Below are 23,561 nucleotides of genomic sequence, written 5' to 3' on the forward strand. Positions count from 1 at the left end.
TTTTTCCAAGCTTTTCTTGTCATTCTAATTCTTAACCATACCAGCATACAGACTCTGTCAACAATTTACACCTGCCTCTTGCTAATGAATATAGAACCAGGAGACTATGCCCTTGGTGGCTTGGTTACCTCCCCCCTGATGGGATCCGGACTGCTGACCACAGCAGATTCCAGGACAGCCTTGTGCTCAGCAAGGGCACTTTCTACTTCAACAGGTCCAATCCGGTAGCTGGAAAAGAAAGAAAAAAAATTAAATAAATAGATTCTTCTAGGGCTCTCCCTCCCCTAACCCCAGAGGAGCCTCAGAAGGAGGGAGAAAGTTAGCAGAGAGCTTGACCTTGAAGAATTGATCACATCGTCATTTCTTCCCATGAACCAAAAGTAGCCATCCTCATCCATGTGGGCTCGGTCGCCTGTGATATAAAAGCTGCCCTGTTCACAGGCGGCTGTCTTCTCGGGATTTTCCTGAAAGGCAAAATCAGCCCAAGCTGATCCGAGGGGTAGGAAAGGACCTCTTGGGCAGGAAGTGAAGCAAATTTCAAAGCCTGGACTGGCCAGGATTCCCTCTCCAAAAGGGAGCGTGAGCCAGGGAAATCTAGTTTCTCCTCTTATTTAGAAGATTAAAAGCTACCAGGAAATAACGAAGGGAAGTCACCCACCGTCACCTCTCGGAGGGGTCCTGAGAAGCACCTTTAACGCATAAAAGTGGGCATGAGATGACTGGACTTGTTTTTAGGTTATTACAGTCTGAATCCCTAAAGGTAAAAAGACCCTTTACTGTCAGAATCACTAAAGGTAAAAAAAGGAAGGGAGCGCTGAAAAGCCCGCTATTGTGAGAAAGGAAGACATGTCTCCTGTCTTTCTCTGACCCTCCACCTTTCCCAGCATGACATCTTTTTCCAATAACTGGTCCCTCCTGACCACATGCCCGAAGTATATGAGATGAAGTTTCATCATTCTTGCCTCTAATGAGCACCCTTGCACTTTCTTCAAGACAAATTTGTTTGTTCTTTTGGCATTTTGTGGGATATTTAATACTCTTCACCAACATCTCAAAACTGACAGCATTGCTCCTCATTAATTGGAGGGGTCCTTGATTGCAATAATGTCCGATTGGGAGCTCAGATGCATCTGATTCAGGCCGTGGTCTTGCTATGCATCTGCAATCTGGACAATGAATAAGGATGACAGAAGAAGAATTGATGCCTTTGAGCTGTGGTGTTGGAGAAGAGCACTGAACATCCCATGGATGGCCAAGAGAACAAACAGATATGTCTTGGAGAAAGTGCTCCCTTGGAGGTAAAGATGAGAAGGCTTTGCCTCACATACTTTGGACATATTGTTAGGAGAGGTTATTCCTCAAAAAAGGGACATGAAAGGGTGGAGGGTTGGCACCAGAGAGGAAGATCCTCAACCAGATGGATCGACACAGTGACAGCCACAGTAGCTCTAGTGTGTCAGGAAGTGTGAGGATGGCACAGGTTAGGACAGGGTTCATATCTGTTGTTCATAAGTAGCTATGGGTCATACTTGACTCAGTGGTGTCTCACAACACCAATACCATAATCCAAAAGGCATTGGTTCTTTTGGTCTTGCTTGTTCAATGACCAGCTTTCATATGTGTACAAAGCAACTAGAAATACCATGGTTTGAATCAGGTGTATCCTAGTCTTTAAACGGAGAACCTTGCATTTGAGAGAGATCCCTGACAGCAGATTTTCCCAATGCAATTACCTCTTTTGATTTGTTGAATGCTACTACTATGAGCAATGATTTTAAATCCATGTAAGATGAATTAATGGACTATGTTATTATGCCAAATGATCTTGATGTCCCCTGAGCCTGTGATCCTTTGTGCACAGGTCCAGTGATTAATTCCTTCAAGGTATCTATTATAGCTGAGGAGTTTTTATAACTTTGCTCCCTATATGCTCTGTATAAGCTCTGGTGTCTTAGTGGCAAAGAATCACACTGCCAACCCAAAGGCGTGCAGTTCAGATCCACCAGCTTCTCCAAGGGAAGGAAGATGGGCAGTCTCCTACCATGGAATTTATTGCCTCAGCTGTGAGTTGTGAGTTGTACCGGCTCAACAACATACAACGACAACATGTTCTGTGTGTATACATTTTCAGCACATAGAAATACTTCTTCGTCAAATTTATAGGCATTTGTGGGTCTAGTTCCTAAATTGCTTTGTCAGCAGGACCCAATCGTTATATTCACTAGCACTGAATGTGACCATAAGAGGCCAGGGCCTGTGGTAAACTGCCCTCAGGATTCCCAAGGACTGTAAACTGGTATAACCACCTTAGCAAAATTGAATAATTTCCTGCAAGGTTAAATATTTACAGACCCATTAGCTAAAAATTCAACAGCCTCTCAATTAAAAGTTAATTTTTTTTTCCCACAGTGGAAATAGTTTGGAAAACAACTTTAATATGTGTGCTCTGAGACACTTATTTGATCACAAAACAGTAATACCATGGTCAATGAATGGAAACAAATTCATTATATGTGAGAGAAGTGATAAAGTGTGGTTCATTTACAGAACACATATATATTTCTAGATAGAAACAAAGACAAACTCTTAGTGAAGAAATGGTGGCTTAGTCAAAAGAAGTGTGCTGCCAACCCGAAGATTCTGGTTTGAATCCACCAGTTGCTCCTCCGGAGAAAGATGGGCAATCTCCTCTCGTGCAATTTACTGCCTCTGAAAAGCTGCCGGAGGGTCAGCATTGGGTCAGTTCTGTCATGATGTACACAAAAACGGCAGCGATGTGGGGAAAGCTGTACGGGTGATGTCTGTGAGCAGGGGATGGTCAAACAGGTATTTTTGTACATATGCAGCACTCAAAGGAGCAAGCTGTGAACAGAGGGATTTGATGGATGTGAGCGAGGAAGTCAGAGCTCCGATTCACGATCGCACAGGTGAGGTCTGCACTGTGAGACGCTGAAACTCAACCAACCAAACCCATTGCTGATTGGATTTAAACTTATAGTGACCTCATGTGAACTGTACTGTGTGTACTAGGTGTACCGTGTGAACTTTACTGCGTTTACTATGTGAACCATACTATGTGTACTGTGTGAACTGTACTATGTGTGCTGTATGAACTGTACTGTGTGTACCATGTGTACTGTGTGAACTGTACTGTATGAACTGTATTGTAGGTACTATGTGTACTGTGTGAACTATACTATGTGTACTATGTCAACTATGTGAACCGTACTGTGTGTACTGTACTGTGTGTACTGTGTGAACTGTACTGTGTGAACTGTATTGTAGGTACTATGTGTACTGTGTGAACCATACGATGTGTACTGTGTGAACTGTACTATGTGTACTATGTTAACTGTACTATGTGTACTGTGTGGACTGCACTGTGTCTACTATGTGTACTGTGTGAACTACCTGTACTGTGTGAACCATACTATATGTGCTGTGTGAACTGTACTATGTGTGCTATGCTAACTGTACTATGTGTACTGTGTGAACTCTACTACCTGTACTGTGTGAACCATACTATATGTACTGTGTGTACTGTACTATGTGTACTATGTTAACTGTACTATGTGTACTGTGTGTACTGTACTGTGTCTACTATGTGTACTGTGTGAACTATACTACCTGTACTGTGTGAACCATACTATATTTACTGTGTGAACTGGACTCTGTACTGTGTGAACTGGACTCTGTATACTGTGTGAACTGCACTGTGTGGTATTTTTTGGGTGGCACAGTCCATAGTGAGTCATGTTGCTGACCCAACGGCAACCTTTGGGAACCCCTTGGACAGTTGGAATCCAACAGTGGCTCCATCCTCCTACTTGATTCCCAGCTTCAAGAGTCCACTGGAGGGTCAGCTTTCACTGGTTCTGACTTGATAGCAATGCATTTATTGAGGTATAATCTTTCTGGAAGCAGGTCATCAGGCCTTTTTATCACGGCACCAGTTGTTATTATTGTTGTGTGTCATCAAGTTGAACTAACCCATATGTGACCCTTCAACAGGTTTTCAGAGGCTGTAAATTGCATAGAAGGAGATTGCTTTTGTTTCTCCCACAGAAGCACCTGGTGGATTCAAACCACCTGCCTTTGTGTCGGCAGCACAGCTCCTCACCACTAGGCCACCAGTGCCCCCTCATGGCATCAATGAGTAGGTTCTAACTACTAACCCTTACTTCAGTAGATGAGTTTAAATCACCTGATCCACCATCTTACCACAGGTGTGTGTAAATCTGACATCCTCTTGCAGGTTCTAAGGAACTTGGTAGCATATTGGGATATTAATGGAAAGGTTGGCAGTTCAAATCCACCAGCCACCCTGCAAAGGGAAGACGAGGGCAGTTTGCTACCAGGAAAATTTTAGAAACCCAGTAGAAGCTCGTCCTGAGTGATGCATGATGTCAGTAGGTTTGAGTTTTCCTGGGGGAGTCAGTTACTAGGTGGGTGACATCAGGCAAATTACCTTCCCAGCTTCCTTTCCTTTGTCAATACAAGTACCACCTTCCCTCATGCAGGTATTGTAAGGCTTGAACAAATAGAAGCTTATAAATGGTGGAGGGCAATGGTTGGCAAATAGCAATTTCTCCGAGAATCGCCATTTCCCCCTCTCTCTTACCAAATAGCAGTTGAAGAAGCAGAAGGGCCGGGCAGGCTTGATGCGAACAGCAACATTCCCTTCTTCTCCCGGAGGCAGGATGTTGCCCTCATCATCCACAACCTGGCAGGGAGATTGCAGGGGGTGGGAGAATCTGAGGTCCCCACAGCCAGGCCACCCTAGCAGCCAGGCCGGGTCTTACTAACTCTGAGGTGGACGGCTTTTTCTTCCTCAAAACAAGCCTCACAGCCAGCATTGCGAAGAGGCTTCCTACCTGCACGTCGTAAGGTGGGGACGCTTTGCCCATGGACCCCGTTTTGATTTTTCCTCCTCTTGGATTGGCACAGATGACAACCTGCAGAGAGTCCAGTAAGGAAGAGAATATTCCCTCCTTCCCTCCAATTCCGTGCTTACCTTTGTATCTCTCCTCCCAACACTTGTTCTCTCTCCCCTCTTCCTTCTCTTCCTCACTTTCCCACCATCTTCCTTCCTTCTTGTTTCCCTTTCTATAATCAGCATTTGTTTACTGAAGACTTTAATGGGCACACACAAGTAACAGACTCAGCACGTCACTAAACCCAATGACTCAATTGAGATCTACCTGCACAGCTTAAGGGTCCCTGCTTAGGATCCTGGACCCTGATCACACGTAGTTGTTGGCTGTCCTGTTGAAGATAAATACCCCTGGCCATGAGAGTTAGTTGCCAAACTTGCAGGCCATGGTGTAATTGTGAAAGAAAGCAGCATTAAGTTTTTAAACCCCCTGGCTTTTAAAATCCTGTCTTTTCAAGCCCTTCTCACAGGAGATTTACTCCAACTGCACAAATATCTACACAGTCTCTCTCTCAGATCTCAAGTGGTTTTGAAGCTCAAGCAACTAAAAAAACAACTCCCGAATTTGCTATGTTTTCCTTTCTATGAATATTTTCATTTAGCAGGCCATTGGGCCCTGTGGGTGGCACAAATGGTTAAATGCTTGACAATCAACTGGAAGTTTGATGGTTTGAATCCACCGACAGGTGCCTCCAAAGACAGGCCTGGTGATCTGCTTCCTGAAGGTTGCAGCCTTGCAAACCCTCCCGAGCTCAGCTCTACTCTGTACACTCGGGAACAACCAACAGTAACAGCTCTGGGGCTTAGTGGTAAGAAGCTGCACTTCAATTCTAAAGGCCGTCAGCAGCTCTGAAGGTGAAGAATGGGCATTCTCCTCTTGTGCAATTTACTGTCTCTGAAAACCCACTGGAGAGTCAGCTTTGGGCTAGTTCCAACTGGACAGCACAACAGCAGCAGCAGCAGCAGCAAGGTCTAAGAGCTGTAATTTACTCTTTGGTTTTATTAATTTTATTTTTTTGAGTGAAAATTTATAAGCCATAATGACTTTTCATGTGATTATATATATATTCTCTTATATTCAAACTCAACTCAAATTCATTGCTGTCATGTCAAAACTGGCTCACAGCTGACCCTCCAGTGAATTGTCAGAAACTTGCTTATCTTTCTCACGTGTAATTTATATTTAAACATTTTAATTGCATTTCATTCGATCAATCATGCACATTTTGTTTTAGAACTAATTACAGCAGATAATTAATGACAATGTCTGATAAACTTCTAATTGTATATTTCCTTTCACTCTATTTAGCTATTTATTTATTTTTTCCTCCCCTCTCTCTCCCTTTTCATCCCTGGCAACCACTCAAGAATGATTGCACCAGTGTAGAAATCTTTCCTTTGCTTTTAAAATCATGGTTTTATATCAAAAGGACAGAAGATCTGATGTTATTCTGTTACCAGCTTGTCTCCCTGGCAGCCAGCCTCTCTGAGGTAAGGCCAGGCAGGCCGGAGGGGCTGCAGGCCAGCAGACAGTACTTGCTGGCTGAGGAAAGAGAATATAGGAAGGGAACCCAGACCACCAGCACTCACTGTTTCCGACTGGCCGTATCCTTCATGCAGCTCCAGGCCCTTTTGGCTCTTCCACTTTTCTCTCACGTCAGGATTGAGGAACTCCCCTCCCGTCAAACAGTGCCTCAGACTCTGAAACTGGTACCTTTCTCAACCAGGAAACGAGGTGTTCATATCAGGGCCCCACCTTATCCTGTCCCCCAGCACCATTGTCCTGAGACTAGATGCTGGGCCCTTCTCAAAATACTGGAGTTCAATGCCAATGTTTTATTATCTTTTCTAAGTGCCTGGATTGCCTGATTTATGTTCCCCGAATGGATAATTTCAACAAAGTCAATCCTACCTGAGGTTACAATCAAATCAGAACCTCACTCATTTTAGACTTAGACATAACCTGAGGAGATCCACACAAATTTACCAAGAGTTTCATTAGAAACAAACTGGTTAATAGTAAATGAGCAAAGACAACAATTTGGTTCAAAAAGATGAATGATTTATAAGCTAGATAAAACATAACAACAACAACTATCCCTCTCAGGAACCCCAAATTTTGAAAAATGGACCCCAAATCCCTAAAGATACCAAATAAGCTATACAAATTATCCTTTACTTAATCAATTATTGGTTAAATTACTGACGGGAAACCAATGATTGCAATGATAATATTTTAACCATTCCCCTCATTGTATCAAATTGGTTTTGCTGGAATGACTTTGTATTATCATGTACCTTTCAATCATTTTTTTCTTGAATAAACTGCCCAGAACTTGCCTATGCAAAATCATGATGTGGAGATACATAGATCAATGAGTGGGGAGTGTATCTTGAGTCTTATGAAAGAAATTTGTAGTTTAGGCATGCTTAAATACATGTAATCAGAGAAGATTCTCTACGACTTAGGAAATGAGAGATAGAACAGGATATATGGGTTGGTAAAAGGAGTTGGGTCCCCGTCTGCATGTTCAAGCAACTAGCCATGTTTTGCCAGAAGATGTTGCTTTGGGGTTGCCCAAACTGGTAATGGCCTGGACTGGAGTTCTCTAGACCTAAAGAATCTAGGGGATTTGACCTCCATTGCGGTAACTTGTGGGTCCCAAAAGACAATATAAATGGCTCAAGTTATAAGACACCTTCCATAGTTGTTTGATGATTACCTGACACTTTCTCTAACCTCATGAAAGTAACACATTGCTGGTGAGATGCCCCAGGGATGTATGTAAGGAGACAGCTCACCTCAAGCATGGAAATGTCAGGCTCCCTAAAGTCTTAATCTATTTCGATCCAGCAGAAGTTATTCCTGAGGAGTGTGTATGTGTGTGTGTTTGTGTGAATGAGCTTGTTTTCTTAAGGAGTATGTGTACTTGAGTGTTTCTGTAGGAATTATATGAGAGAGAGGGAGTAAGAGAGAGAAAGTGGGGAAAAAGGATGAAGGGAGAGAGAGGGACAAAGAGGGAATAAGAAGGTGGGTATTGGCACACTGTAGGGACTGTGGCATGTATTCACATACTTGGGCCCCGAAAGCACCAAACAGATGGGCTGTACCTGGTCAGATCCTCCTGTACAAGCAGCCGGTAGATGGTTGGGACACAGCAGAGGGTGGTGATTGGGAACTGGGAGAGAGTCTAAACCAAAACAAAGATTGAAAGGCCATCTTAGAGTCCCTGAGGTGGAACTTGCCAGAGATGGCTTGAGTATTTATGTTCACAATGTGAATGAAAAATAGTGTGAAACACAATGTATAAAAACTTTGTAAGCAAACCAATATAAAATAATATTTTTTTTAAAAAGTCACATCCTTCAAAATCTTACGGATTTGCCAAGAGTCAGAATCAACTCAACAGAAATTAAAAATCAATGGCAACAATTATACACATGATACTTATGCAGATATCAAGCCTCAGTAGACTTGGAGATGACTGTAGACTTGGCTATCACTTTAACTGCAACCTCAGTAGAGATCTTGACCTTGAACCACCTAGCTAAGTTACTTCTAGATTCCTGACCCTCAGAACCCATGAGATAATACGAATTAAGTTTTAAATTCCTGACTTTGGGTGTAACTTTTCTCTACAGCAATAGATAACCAATACAGAATGTCACAACTGGGACAAGGAGGAGAGAAGGTACACACTTGCTAATAAAGTCCATGAGAACAGTAGTGATGGTGAATCTGACAATGGTAATTATTAATCAATATGTATTACGAATTGACTATGCACCTATGCATCAGGCCCTGTGCTGAGCACTTTAAATACATGAATTCATTTCATTTTCACAAGGGCACTATAAAAATAAGCTATTGGTTTCTTATAGATAAAGACATAGAAGCTTTGGGAAGTGATACGACTTTTCTAGGGCCCACAGGTAACAAATAAAAGATCTGGATAAGAGGCTGGGTCTGAATGATTGCACAACCTACACTACAAACTGCTATGTGGTACAATCTGCCTCAAGGCAAAGAGTGCAGGCAGGTACAATGTCTGAAGTTTTAAGGAATGGTGGTTATTGTATGGAAGGTAGAAAGAAAATGTCAATGTCTTCACTGGGGCATTGATTCTTCTCCTTTTCCAATGAGAAAGTCTTGGAAGGCTAGTCAGGAATCATTACTCATTGTGGTTGAGTGACTCATAGCTAACCTTCCTGCACATTTTTCGGAAGGTTATAAATCTCATGGGAAAAGACTGCCTATCTTTCTCTCTTGGAGTAACCAGTGGATTTGAACCACCAGAGAGGCACCACTTTTGGGATGACAGCACAACTCCCTATGGATTATGGCAGCAGGGCTCCAGATTAAAACAAACAAACAAGCAAACAAACAAAACCAACACCCAAACAGCTCAACTTATTGCTGTCAAGCAAGAATCCACTCCAGAGGGATTTTGGATTCTCTAAATTTAACATGAGGAAATTGTCCATCTTTTTCTCTCAGAAATGCTGGTGGATTTGAACCATCAGAGAGGCACCATCTTTATGTTAGCATGCAACTCTCAACTCAGCAGGCCACCCAAGTGCCCTGTTGTGTACTGTCCAGTCGGAATTGACTCATAGCTGACCCTCCAGCGGGTTTTCAGAGGCAGTAAATTTCACAGGAAAAGATTGTCCATTCTTCTCCCTCAGAGCAGCTGGTGGATTTGAACTGTGTTTCGTTGGGATTACAGCACAGTTTAATACCACCAGGCCACCAGCACTCCTTAGGTAAGCAAAATAAACATGCTCATTCCAGTGGACAGTGAGTTAGGGAGTAGATTAGGATTTAATTCAGGATTTTGAAAAACAAAGTTCTGGCAGGAACACAGGAGAAAAGTGGAGGAGGGGAGGCATCCCATGCAGAGGAAGTGTGATATGTGAAAATTTGGAAGCATGAAACAGTGTCATGTCTGGGGATCTAGCTGGAGCATAGGCACAGTTCAAGGTAGCCAAGCCAACAGGTCCAGATTATGGATGGTTTTAGGACCTTGCTAGCTAAGATTAACACCCAGCAAGCTTTCTGGTCAAAGGTTCATGTCTTTTCTCTTGCAAGCTTGAAATCTACTCTCCACTTATCTACACTCAACACGTAAGAGGTGATATTGTTTCTTACATTCAGGATAACTTTGGCATCAACACGGGGCAGCTCGTGCACAAAGATGCAAGACCCATTGGGCCAGGCTGAGAAGAGGGTCCAGGCTGCCTTCACCCAGCCAGTGTCAGTCGTGTTCCAGAAGATGTCTGATTCCGTCAAGGCCACCCACCGCCTGCAGGGAAAGAAAATCTGCATTCTCAGAAATGCCTCTATTTAGATAAAGGACTCCTTCAGTTTTACAGAAGCATTAATTGAAAGCCTGCTCTTATTAGACATGGGTCAAATCTGGAAAAGAACCATGAAGTCTCTCATTTGCTCAAGAAATATTCATCAAGCACCTTCTTGGTACCTATGTTTTAGACTGGGAGTACAGAATTTAAAAGACAAGCTTCTCATTTAAAAAAAAAAATTTATCTATCTATCTATCTATTATTATTATTTTTAAAGCTTCTCATTTTTAAGGAGTTCACGTAAACCCAAACTCATTGCTGTCAAGCTGGAACAGACTCAGAGTTGACCTTCCAGCTGACTGAACACTGTACGGGAGGAGATTGCTCATCTTTTTCCTGGGAGCAAGCGCTTTCATACTGGGTTAGCATCGCAATCTTTGCCCACCAGACCACCAGTCTAGTGAGAGTGATATATGAGGAAACAACTTAATATGATAAGTATACTTTGCTTATCCAGCCAACATTTATTTAGCACCTGATTTGAGCTTGACATTACTTATTGCTGTAGGGTAAATTCTGAACAATATGCACCATCCATTGCATTTATAAGGCTATAAATTTTTACGGGAGACTGGCCATCTTTCTTGCAAGGAGCAACTGGTGTGTTTGAAACAAAGACCTTTCGTTTGGCAGGATGACATGTAATGCATTATAAACAACTGATTTAAGTATAAGAAGCTTATAGTCCAAGACACATAAATATTTAAGAAGTTCCGCAAGAGCATACTATGGTAGATGAAACACAGAGTCTTATGCAATCACAGAAAATGGACATCTAACCCAGATCAAGGTAAAGATGAGGTCTTTGAAATGCTATTGTAGAGGAGATAAAACTTGAGTGAGTTTTAAATGATGTACAAGAGTTACATGAATGAGACAGAAAAAGAAGGGAACCCCAAGGGGAGGGAATTAGTTTCTGCAAACATGGAGGACAGAAAAATGGCCAAGCCCTGAACGTGAATCCTGGGACACAGGCTTTCCCAGTTCCACGTACCCATTGGCTGACTCTTCTCAATGTCCTCTGCTAAATCTCCTCTCCTCTCTCTCCAGCATTGAAATGCCCCAGATGCTCAGGCCTTAGACCTCTTCTTTCACTGTGCACTACTCCTTGACAGTCTCAACCAAGGTCATGGCTTTAAATACCTTATAGCTGATGAGAACTACAGTATGCACCTTGCTCATTAACTTTGAGACATGTACAGTGAAAGCAGTGAGAGCTAGAACTTGACAGAATGTCTTGGTTTTGTCCAGGGGACCTCACAAGCCTTCTGCCTTTGACAAGGTGCAATCTTATCACCTCTCTCATGCTTCTTTTAGTTGGAAATATTTGAGTTTCCCTTCTCTGACAGGTTTCCTTTTCACATTGCTTTCAGCTTTCACAAATTTTCCCACTCTTGGCACCAGTAGCCAGGAAATTAAAAGATGTATTGCGATGGGAAAGTCTGCTATTATTAACCTCTCCAAAGTACTGAAGAGCAATGGTGTCTCTCTGGAGACTAAGGTGTGTCTGATACAGGCTATGGTCTTCACAATCACTTGTTATGCATCAGAGAGTTGGACAATGACCAAGGAGGATAGAAGGAGAATTGATGCCTTTGAGCTGTGGTGCTGGAGAAGAGTATTGAGAATACCATGGACTGCTAGGAAAACAAACAGATTTGTCCTGGAAAGGGTTAAACCAGGTGGCTCCTTGGAGGCAAGGATTCTGAGGCTCCATCTAACATACTTTGGACATGTTGTAAAGAGGGACCGGTCCTTGGAGAAGGGACATCATGCTTGGGAGGGTGGAGGGACAGCACAGGAGGGGAAGGCCATCTATGAGGTGGATTGATTCAGTGACTGGGGTAATCAGGATGGGTGTATCAGAGACAGTGCGATTGGCACAGGACAGAGCAGAGTTTAGGGCTATTGTACATAGGGTCGCTATGAGTCGCAAGTGACTCGACGGCACATAACAACAACATTCACCTGTCTGCCACACACCTCCACTCTTAACTATGGCCATGGAGATGTCTAGCTTCTTTGAGTGGTGTGAACAGTTAACGTACTTGGCTGCTAACTAAAATGTGAGAGGTTGATGTCTGCTCAGAGGTTCCTTGGAAAAAAGACATGGCGATGTTCTGGAAAACCAGCTAACAAAAGCCCTGTGAAGCCTACAGATCTTCAATGAGCCACATGGGGTCACCATGAGTCGGAATCGACTTGACAGCAACTGGTTTATTGGTAAAGAGATGTCTATCAGGTACCTCAAACCGACACACAGGGGTTCACAATCAGTGGAAACTGACTTGGTAGCCACTGGTGTACTGGTATGGAGGTGTGTTACAGGCATGACAAGTTTCCAGTGTCAAAAATGAGCTCTTCCTTTTCCTTGCACCAATTAGCTCATACAAGACTTCCTTCCATCACTTGATCTGGCTGCTCGCAACCTTTGGGGTCACCCTTGACTTTTCTCTTTCTCCTTCGTCCCCCCATCAGATCAGTCTGCAAAACTTATTAGATCTGTCTTCAGAATACATTAAGAATCTCGCTTCTGCTCGTTTTTATCGCCTTGTTATTGCTCTGGGCAAGTCATCACCCTCATCTCTTACTACAATAGCCTCTCAGTGTAATGATCTCCTGCCTCTTCTTTTACCTCCTACAGTGAATTATTAACCAAGAATCCTAACTGAGGCTTAAAAAAAAACCCAAATCAGAGCACACCATATCTTATTGGCTTAAAATCCTCCAATGACTTCTTACCTCACTTAGGGTGAAAACCAAAGTCTCCAACATTCTACTAGCGTTGCCTTATTGTTAGCTCTCTGACTGCAACTCCTGCCACTCTATTCCTCATTTTCACTCCTCCAGTTTACTGGCCTACATTCTGTGTCTTGCATCCATCAGGAAAGTTATCCCAGTACCTTCCACTGGCCACAAAACCCAGACCGTAGCTGCACTGGGAGTGTTCAACCATCTTGGGGGCTCCGGTGGTACCACTGGTAAAGTAGATGGCTAGTGGGTCTCGACTCCTGGTCCTCACACAGTTGTGCTCTGTGGATGCTTCTCTGAAAATGCGAAGAATATCAGTGATTACAAGAAAACCAGTAACAATAATAACAACAACACTGGCGGTTATCTAAATGAATACTGCTAGTTGGGCACCTCAGGTACTTCGGATAGTTGCTAGGAGGGGCTACTCCTTGGAGAAGGACATGATGCTGGGAAGGGTGGAGGGCTGGCGAAGGAGAGAAATACCTTCAACCAGGTGTATTGACACGGTGACTGCTGCAATGGGTTCTTGTGTGTCAGGAAGTGACAGGATGTCACAGGATAGAACAGGGTCCAGATCTTTTGATCATAGAGTTGCAATGAATCGTACTCGACTTGACAGTACCTAACAACAAGTCGGGCACTGTGTGGAGAGCTCCAGTTTGCATCATCTCTATTTCCTGAAACTGTTTGTTGGGTACTGGCAGTGTGACTCTATTTTTTGTTTTGTTGGTTGATTGTTTTTTATTTTGTGGTTTCTTTTTGTCTTCTTGTTTTCATTTTTTTTTATTTGCTTTTGTTGTTTTGTTTTAGTATAACTTTATTACATATAAGGAAATTTAAGCTTCAACTGGCAATATTACAGAACAAAAAGCCCATACTGTTTTGCCTGGGCATGAAGAGTTTCTGGTAGATCACTACAATGGTTAAGATTCTGTGTCAATTTGGCCATGATTCTCCAGTTTGGTATTTATGTAAATTGGCAATTATGTAATGATGTAGTTATCTCTCATGATGTGGTCTGATCTGATCAGCCTTGGTCCTCATATGAGAGAATTAGGAAGGGATGCAGTATCTTTAATCTGGATACAGCCATGATCTATATCTGGGTATATGGGAAATGATGTGGCTTGCACTGCATAGAAGTCAGAATAGCTGACTCTAGCAAGTTTTCAGAGCCTGTGAGTCACATGGGAGGAGGTTGTCTTCATATATCACCAGAAAGGCACCACCTTTGGGTTGTCACTGTAACTCCCTGCAGTCTATGGCACCAAAATCCCCCCTTTTCCACCTATCTATAGGCTGTTGTTAGATGTCACACAACCCATAGTTTACTACGTTCCAGTTGAAGGTCTGCGCATAGTAAATATTTTTCTGGTATTCTCTGCTTTTAGCTCAGATCTCCTGGACATCAGAAATTTTATCCTGTGTTTCCTGCACTGTATTGAATCCAGTTTGAATTTCTGGCAGTCCCTATTAATGTACTGCTGTAACCATTTTTTTAAAAATTATCTTCAGCAAACTTTGCTTGCATCTGCTCGTAATGATATTGTTTGATAATTTCTATTCTGTTGAATCCTTTTCTTTTGGAATGGACATATATATGAATTCCTTCTAGTTAATTGTCTTCTAAGATAAAAGGTGAGTTGGACCTGACAGCAATGGCCTTTGAAAAAGGATTCTTACTCTCATAGTGACAAATGAAGCCCAGAAAAGCCAGCACTGAGTGATCTAGCGATTTAGAATAACGTTAACGTGGTTAGTAGCATTAGGCCTCAGGTTATTGGCTGCCAAAGTGAATGTTCCTCTCTGCTTTATTTTCTGGTGTGCAAGGAAAATTCCTTGGCTTCATTGTTGGACCCCTTCTTCTGGGGAACCCCACCTTACCTGAGGAGTTCTCTGAAGTTCATCCAGCCTGGCCGACTGCCATCTGACACTAGCATCTTGCTCTGGAGAGAGGGGCAGTCTGAACTAATGGCATCCACCCTCGGGGCCAGGGAGTCACTGGTGATAATGGCCTTGGCCCTGGATGCCTGCAGCCGGTACTGGAGGTCCTTCTCAGTCAGCTGAGAGACACCAGGGATCATTACAGCCCCTGACACCAAACAGAGAGGAGATGATGGCTGGGTAGATGATGAGGGCAAGAGAAAGATCCCTGGGCAGAAGCCCAGAGCCAGTGTCCCTTAGGAAATCCAGCCAGAAAGGGGCTGGAGAAGGTTGGAATGCCTGAGGTGAAAAAGATAAATCCACGGTGGTCATGTCAATTTGACAGGAGCTGAGAAGCAGCTGCCCCTGTGACACGAAGCGTGTGAAGCACAGGCCTCACCACTCCCTACAGCATCACATTTGACCTACAGTGATTTATTTCACTGCTTGGTTCTTGTATCCAATCCAGTTTGGGATCTAGGGGCAAGGAAGAGCTGGGGGAAACTCCCCATAGAGTTCATTTTGCCCCATTCCCCAACTCAAACCCTCTGCTGGGTGATGCAGCCCTCAGTGGACCCTGCTCACTGACCTGTCCGCATACATGCCACGCTTGCCAGCCACCACTCTGGGATCCGCGGGAGCACCAGCATCACTCTGTCCCCAGGCTGCAGGCCACACGCGTCCCTGAGCACATTGGCTGCCTTCCGGGACTGTCTCCCCAGCTCCTCAAAACTCCACTTGACCTCTGCTCCCTTTCCATCAACCCACCAGAACGCAGGATTTGGGGGCCGGTGTCCAGCCTACACGACCATACAAGCAGAGCAGAAAAAAAAGAATTGAAGAGTTTGCTTCCTTAATTTAAAAAAGATTTATGCTGAGTGAACTAACTCAGTCTCATAAGGACAAATACCACATAGGACCATTATTGTAAAAATAGAAGAGTAACTAGTAAAATACATACACTCAAAGAGTGGAAGGGGGAATGAGGGGACGAGGATAGATAACCACAGTGTTACACAATTTGGTGCTGAGGAGGGGGAAGCAAATGGGAAGGATCTGAGTGAAAAGACAGGGTAATGATGGGTAAGGTCCAATGGTGACTGATTTTATAAAACATAACGCATGAGAAAGTATGAAACAATGTGGATGAAGAAGAGTGTGAACCAAAATGCATATGAACTTTGTAAGCAAACCAATGTAAAAAAAAAAGATTTTTTAAAAGCTGTCCTTGTAGCACACTTACAAGGTGCTATGCTAGGAAAACATTAACATTACATTAAAATAAAATACACATAAAATACACTAATAATTTTTAACATTCATGCAGTAACAATCATTTACACTTGCCAGGTGCATTCAGCAATAACATTTTCATTTTTGTTTTTTATGACAGCTAGTGGTTGTTATGTACCATCAAGTCAGAACCAACTCATAGCAGACCCTCCAGAGGGTCTTCAGAGGCAGTGAATTGCATGGGAGGAGACTGCCATCTTTCTTTTGAGAAGCTGTTGTGGATTTTTATATTGTGTATTTATTTCTATTAACTAACTCCCTAACTCATGCTTCTGCACCTACTAAGTGGGACCAACATCCATTGCAGTGACCACTCTGACTTCACAGAATCATACTCATGGTTATGGAGTTTATCAGGGAAGTGGTTGTTGTTATTAGGTGCTGTCAAATTGAGTATAACTCGTGGCAATCCACGAACAACAGATCTGAATCCTTTCCTATCCTGTGCCATCCTTACACTTCCTGACACATCAGAGCCCACTGGAGCAGTCACCGTGTCAATCCACCTGGTTGAAGATCTTCCTTTCTTTCATCGACCCTTTTAGCCTTCTGAGTCTCATGCCCCTCTCCAAGGAATAGCCTCTTCTAGCAACATGCCCCAAGTATGTGAGGCGAAGCCTCATAATTTTTTACTCCAAAGAGCAGTCAGGCTGCACCCTCCCTGAGATATATTTGTTTGTTCACTTGGCAGTCAATGAGAAGGTCAACACTCTTCTCCAACACCAGAAAGAATCCCAAGCACTCAGTTGTGCTCATGCAAAACCTATACCTAGATCAGGATGCTGTTGTTCCAACAGAGGAAGGAAACATCACATGGTTGAAAATTAAGAAGCGAGTGTATCAGGGTTGTGTTCTCTCTCCATACCTTCAATCTGCATGTTCAGCAAATTATTTGAGAAGCTGCACTCTATGAAGAGGAGTGTGGCATCAGGATTGAAGGGAGACTCAACAATAACCTGCGTTGTGCAGATGGCACAACCTTGCTTGCTGAAAGTGAGGAGGACTTGAAGCACTTGTTGGAGAAGATCAAGGAATACAGCTTTCAATATGGATTGCATTTCAATGCTAAGAAAACAAAAATTCTCACCATTGGACTGATAGGCAACATCATGAGAGATGGAGAAAAAACTGAAACTGCTAACAACTTCATCTTACTTGGATCCACAATTAGCATCCTTCGCCCCAGCAGTCAGGAAATCAGGAGACGTATTGTGCTGGGAAGTCAGCAGTTAGGGATCTCTCCAAATGATTGAGGAGTCTTGATGTCAGTTTAAGGACTAAGGTGAGTCTGATTCAGTCCATGGTCTTTCCAATCATTTGCGATACATTTGAGAGTAGGACGATAATTTGAGAAGTTAGCAGAGAGAACTCAGGATCCTCTCAATCAATTCTAAGTGGTCACTGTGGTGGTGGTTGTTGTTATTGTTGATTGTCTTCAGGTCGAGCATGACTCATAGCGATCCTATGAGCAAAAGGCCTGAAGCCCCTCGACATTCATCAAAGTTCATAGAGTTTTTGGAGGCAAGTTATTCAGGAAGTGGATGCCGTGGCTTATGAAAAGCCTTGAGTCTGTTAAGTTATTCAGGCTAACAGCAAAATACACTCTTTCAGTCTAAAGAGCTTCTCAGTTAGCGCCAAGATACAGCTATGAGTTATCTCTGATTCGATGGCATACAACAACAACAACAGCAATAGGCTGTAGGGGAGTTCACTGCTAACCCAAAGAAGATTCTCCTGTGGCAGTTCAAATCTACCAACTGCCTCCAGGGAGAAAGAGAGGCAACCTCCTCCCATGAAATAAATGTACAGCTTCTGAAAATCCAGTTCATTTCACTTCTGAAACCTTCACTTCAGGTCAGTCATGAGTGGGTTCTAACTCAATTGAAGTTAAATTAGTTAACAGAAACAAATAAAAAAATCCCTGGCTCTGGTGCAGATTTCTGACTCACTACTGGCTTTCCTATACCTGGTTTCTGAGGGAAAGTTTTTATGGGAAGAGATTGTCTCATCTTTGCTAATGGAGCAGCTTGTAGATTTGAACTGTCAACCTTCTGGTAAGCAGTTCAACACGTAATACGTTATGCCATCAGGGCTCCTTAAATAAAGAAGGCATACCCATAAAAAGCAGAGAGATCAAGAGGCCCCAAACACTTTGAAGGAGAAATAAGGCCAAAAGGCACAGAGAGAAATCAAGATCCTCTCAATCAATTTTAAGTGGTCACCAGTTTATGAAAAGCCTTGAATCTGATTCTAGTTCTGTATTTAAGATGAAATCTCATGAGGATGAGAGATGTTTAAAGACACAGTAACAACAAAACTAGGTTTTCATCCTCACCTAGTCCAAAGGATGGCATCTGTCTCAGTGTGTTGAATATACCATGGACTGCTAGGAGAACAAACAGGTTTGTCAGACTCCAACATCAGATACTTCACAGCTTAGGTGAGAGTATCTGTGACTCCGAGCCCCGGTAGCACTTTGTTTATGCACTGGCCTGCTAACAGTGGTTTCAACTCAACAAATGCTCCATGATAGAAAGGTGTGGCAGTCTAAGGAGGACTACAGCTTTTGAAATTCTCTGGGGCAGTCCTTCAAAAGGCACTTACTGTCCTCCAGGGTCCTGAGTCAGAACTGATGGGATGCCAGTGGACTTGGTTTACAACACTCAGATTTCTCAGTCACAGCTCTTCCCCCCTGCCCCCACCCCGCAAAGCTTCCATACCATTAGTTTAGCTCTTCAAAGTCAAAGTCATTGCCATCGAGTCAGAACTGACTCACAGCTGACCCTCCAGTGGGTTTTCAGAGGCTACAAATCACGCAGAAGGAGATTGCGTGTCGTTCTCCCACAGAGCTGCTCGTGGAATCAAACTACCTGCCTTTGAGCTGGCAGTACAACGTATTACCCTCTAAGCCATCAGAGTTCCACTTTAGATATTTTTATTGTTGTTATATGCATTGAGTCTCTTACAAGAGCCCTAAACCATGCTCTATCCTGTGCCAACCTCACTGTCTCTGACACACCTTCTTCCATTACCCCAGTCACTGAATCGATCCATCTCATTGAGAGTCTTTCTCTCTTGAGCTGTCCCTCCACCCTCCCAAACATGATGTCCCTCTCCAAGGACCAGTGCCTCCTTGCAACATGCCCAAAGTATGTCAGACTAAGTTTCAGAATTCTTGCCTCCAAGGAGCAGGCAGACTTCACCTTCTCTAGGACAAACCTGTTTGTTCTCAGAGCCGTCCATGGTATATTCAATACTCTTCTCTAACACCACAGCTCAAAGGCATCAATTCTCTTTCTATCATCCCTAGTCATTGTCCAGCTCTCTGATTCATAGCATGCATTTGCGAAGACTATGGCCTGGATCAGGCGTACCTTAGTCTCCAGCCTGACCTCATTGCTCTTCAGTACTCTGGAGAGGTCCCTGACAGCTGACTTTCCCAATGCAATTTGTCTCTTGATTTTCTGGCTGCTTTTACCAAGCGTATGGACTGTGGAGCCAAGCAAACTGCTAACAATCTCAATCTCTTCACCATCCACTATGATCCTGCCAAATGGCCCAGTGGTGAGAATCTTTGTTTTCTCGATGTTGAGCTTCAATCCATACTGAAGGCTGCAGTCCTTGATCTTCTGCAGCAAATGCTTCAGGTCCTCCTCAGTTTCAACAAGCAGGGTTGTGTCATCTGCATAACGCAGATTGTTGATGAATCTCCCTGAGATCCTGATGCCACATTTCTCCTCATAGAGCCCAGCCTCCTGGATAATCTGTTCTGCATACAGTTTGAAAAAGTATGGAGACAGAATACATCCCTGGCGAACACCCTTCCCAATTTTGAACCAGGCAGTTTCTCCTTCCTCTATTCTGACGACTGCCTCTTGGTCCAAGTATAAGTTTCACATGAGCACAATCAAATGTTCTGGGATTCCCATTCTTCCCAGAGTCAGCCACAATTTGTTGTGATCCACACAGTCAAAAGCCTTTGCATAGTCAATGCAACACAGACAGACGTTCTTCTGGTATTCTTTGCTTTCTGCCAAGATCCATCTAACATTAGCTAGAATATCGCTAGTACCACGGCCTCTTCTAAACCCAGCGTGCACACTTGCAAAAGTTCCAGGTCAACATATTCTTATCAACATTGCTCATAGGGAGTTCTGGTTGTCTAGTTTTAAGGAGTTGAGTTGATCCAAAGGTTTGTGGTTTGAATCCACCAGCTGCTCTGAGGGGAAAAGCTGGGCAGTCTCCTCCTGTATGATTTACCGCCTCCAAAAACCCACTGGAGGATCAGTTCCAGCTCCATAGTACACAACAACAACAACAACAACAACAACAACAACACTACTTTCTTCACAGCCTTGAGTCTCGTGGCATACCCAAGGTTGGCCTCAAGTGGTCACAATGGACAGGAGGACGCAGCCACTTCACCTTTTCCATCTGGCTCCACGCATCCAGCACATCGTGGGCGAAGTTGAAGTACTCAGGCACCGGCTGTCTCCCCAGACTGATGGATTCCCAGGTGGCTACAATCTTCTGGGAGGGAGGTGGAGGTGGTGGCTTCCCTAAGGAACCACAGAATCTTCGAGAGCCCCTCAGGGACCAGAGGAGCAGGCCTTTCACCCACAGTCTCATGGCGCTGCCTTTTACCTGTCAGAGGAAAAAGAAAGAGTCATCGAGGCTGCAGAGGCTCGTCCTGTCATGCCAATTCTGCCCTGTAATCCACCCCCCACTCAGTTAGTTGTCCTTGATGAACCTGAAGTTCATCCCATCCATCTCTGGGGATGATTGCAGATTACCAAATAAGCAAGGTAAACAGGAGCTGTCTTGTGTGTGCTTACACATCAGTAGTGAGTAGTCCCACATGTTTTCCACTGGGCGTAGAAATTTACTGATTAGAACTCTGGTGGTCTAGTGGTAAGAAACCGCACTGCAATCCCAAAGGCACGTGGTTCGAATCCACCAGCTTCTCTTTGGGAGAAGGATGGACAGTCTTCTCCTGTGTGATTTACTGCCTCTACAATCCCACTAGAGGGTCAGCTATGGATCGATTCAAACTCAATAGTGTTAGATATAAAAAAGAGCACGAGGATCAGAGGAGAGAAAGAAAGAAAGGAATTGGTCCCAAGAAATGAACAGTCCTTTATTATGCGGTCTGAGAGGGACGCCAAGTGACCCAGCAGCATGGCATGCAGACAGGATTGGGGGGGGTCCTTGTTATAGGGGTCCTGGGTAGAACTAAGATAGTATTTCACATGTTAATTAAGTTAGGTTTTAGCACCTTTTTTCCAAGCTCAGACCCTTATCAGGATCCACTGTCTGGTCTTTGATAGGACCAGCTTAGATGTTATCAAGTTTCTCAGGAAGTGATCAAGCATGGAGGTGGTGGGGCAACTGCCATATTCTTCTTCCAAATAGAACACGACAACAAAAACAACAGGAAGCAATGAGTAATTCGAACCATATACTGTTGTTGGTGAGTAGGAGCTGACTCATAGCTGACTCTCCAGGGGGCTTTCAGGGGCTGTAAATCACTCGGGAGGAGATGGTCCATCCCCCTCCTTCAGAGCAGCTTGTGGATTTGAACTGCTTGTCTTTGAGTTGGCAGGGCAACTTCTTACCACTGGACCACCAGGGCTCCCTCTATGAACCATACACGTAATTGAAAAGATCCATGTTGCTGTTTGTTGTCCTTGAGTCGATTTCAAGTTCTAATCATCCCAGGTGACGGAGTGAAACAGTCCCCATTGCGTTTTCTTTGCTGTAGTCTTTACAGAAGGGAGCTCTGGTGGCCCAGTGGCAGGAAGCTGCACTGTAATCCTGAAGGCATGTGGTTCGAGGCCACCAGCTGCTCCCCTGCCTCTGAAAACCCGGCAGGAGGGTCTGTTCTGACTCTAGTTACATAACAACACAACAGTCTTTCCAGAAAGGGAGGTCTGATAGTGTAGTCTAAAGGGAATTGTTCCACTAACCCTCAGGTCACACCTTTCTGGCAGTTTGCAACCATCAGCCATGCCTTGGGAGAAAGGGACATTCTCCTCCTGCATGATAAATCTCAGAAAAGCCTCAGGAGGGTCAGTGCTGAGTCAACTCCGACTCCATGGCAATCAATGAGTGACTGAATCTTTACAGAAGCAAATCACCAGGTCTATTTCCTGAGGAAACATTAGGCAATTAAAGCCACTAAGCTTTCCGGTAGCAGCTACAGCACGTAAACATTGCACCACCAGCCGTCCTCAAAGTTTCCTAAAAGGGTGCAGTTCATGCCTGATTAATAACCCAAAGGTGGGTGGTACAAACCCACCCAGTGATAATGTGGAAGAAAAGGCCTGGATAACATTCCAGCACATGGTCAATACAGAGAAGAAATTAATAAAGAAATATTTTATATTCCTTTTTTCATTTTAGCTTCTAGAAAGTCACTGGTACTTAACACCTGCAAGCACATCTCAATATTTTTTGACATGTTTTGATTGATTACAGGACATTGTGGAACCATCTGCAGACTTGACACAGGTGGGTAGATTGCACAATGCAAATTAGCATCTTGCTACTCAAAACGTGGAGCTGGGACTACACACTGCCATCACCTGGGATCAAGCAAGAACTGTCGACTCTCAGGTCCCATTCCGCACCACTAAATCCGAGCCCGCATTTTATGAACGCCCCCAGGAGAGCTGCGTGCACTTTGTTTTGTTTCAGCTTGGGGCTTTTTGCTGCACATTGTTTGGATAGGCTGGAGCCTGGGGGAAGGGGGTCCCAGTTTCAGTTTCCTTCCATTCAAGCCTCTGCCTTCCATTTATTGCCCCAGGTGACAAAAAGAGCGATTGAACTGTCATCGTCATGCATCAAAGCAACAAAACAAAGAATAATCATTGTCCACTGAAAGCTTGAAGCGTGGGACAAATGGCTCGCTCCAGGCCTGTAACCTGAAGGTGGGTGGTGGACCCTGGTCCTGGTGAAGACCACAGCCTAGTTGCCTATCCTGTCCCGGCAGTCCACTCTCTACCACAGAGAGTCCCTGGGGCTCAGCATGAGCCTCCTGCCTGCTGCCACCAGCAGCACTGAAGTCGCTGTGGCCAAACATTTGAAAGTGCTTTCTAGACACTATGAATCTTAGCGGCAACTCTATGAGCCAGTGTTCCACAGATAACAGGTAATAATAATATAATAATAATAGAAGTAATAAGTGGCTTCAAGGTCTTACGTCCCACGAAGGTCTAGACCTTTGGTGGGGCAATTTGTCACATCTCCGAGACACTCACGGTGACCCAGTACTCACTCCCACCACTCCTCACCTCAG

The 23,561-nt window shown here is 43.9% G+C and overlaps 1 protein-coding gene across 1 annotated transcript in view; it reads right to left on the reverse strand.

The window, feature by feature from the left end:
• ACSM5 (acyl-CoA synthetase medium-chain family member 5) overlaps positions 1-20,893 on the reverse strand; it is a 24,594-nt gene extending 3,701 nt beyond the window's left edge. Inside the window, exons 1-11 of the mRNA XM_006892654.1 lie at positions 20,690-20,893; positions 15,561-15,771; positions 14,933-15,140; positions 13,198-13,341; positions 10,083-10,236; positions 8,045-8,124; positions 6,524-6,647; positions 4,875-4,955; positions 4,622-4,723; positions 337-464; positions 129-228 (exon numbers count right to left, since the gene is read on the reverse strand). Of these exons, the coding sequence (XP_006892716.1) occupies positions 129-228; positions 337-464; positions 4,622-4,723; positions 4,875-4,955; positions 6,524-6,647; positions 8,045-8,124; positions 10,083-10,236; positions 13,198-13,341; positions 14,933-15,140; positions 15,561-15,771; positions 20,690-20,893 (1,536 nt within the window). The remainder of the gene's footprint in view (positions 1-128; positions 229-336; positions 465-4,621; positions 4,724-4,874; positions 4,956-6,523; positions 6,648-8,044; positions 8,125-10,082; positions 10,237-13,197; positions 13,342-14,932; positions 15,141-15,560; positions 15,772-20,689) is intronic.
• Positions 20,894-23,561: the final 2,668 nt, after the last annotated feature.

Source organism: Elephantulus edwardii, unplaced genomic scaffold (genome assembly GCF_000299155.1).
Source record: "Elephantulus edwardii isolate Elephantulus edwardi_28Jun2011 unplaced genomic scaffold, EleEdw1.0 scaffold00117, whole genome shotgun sequence".
Classification (NCBI taxonomy): domain Eukaryota; kingdom Metazoa; phylum Chordata; class Mammalia; order Macroscelidea; family Macroscelididae; genus Elephantulus; species Elephantulus edwardii.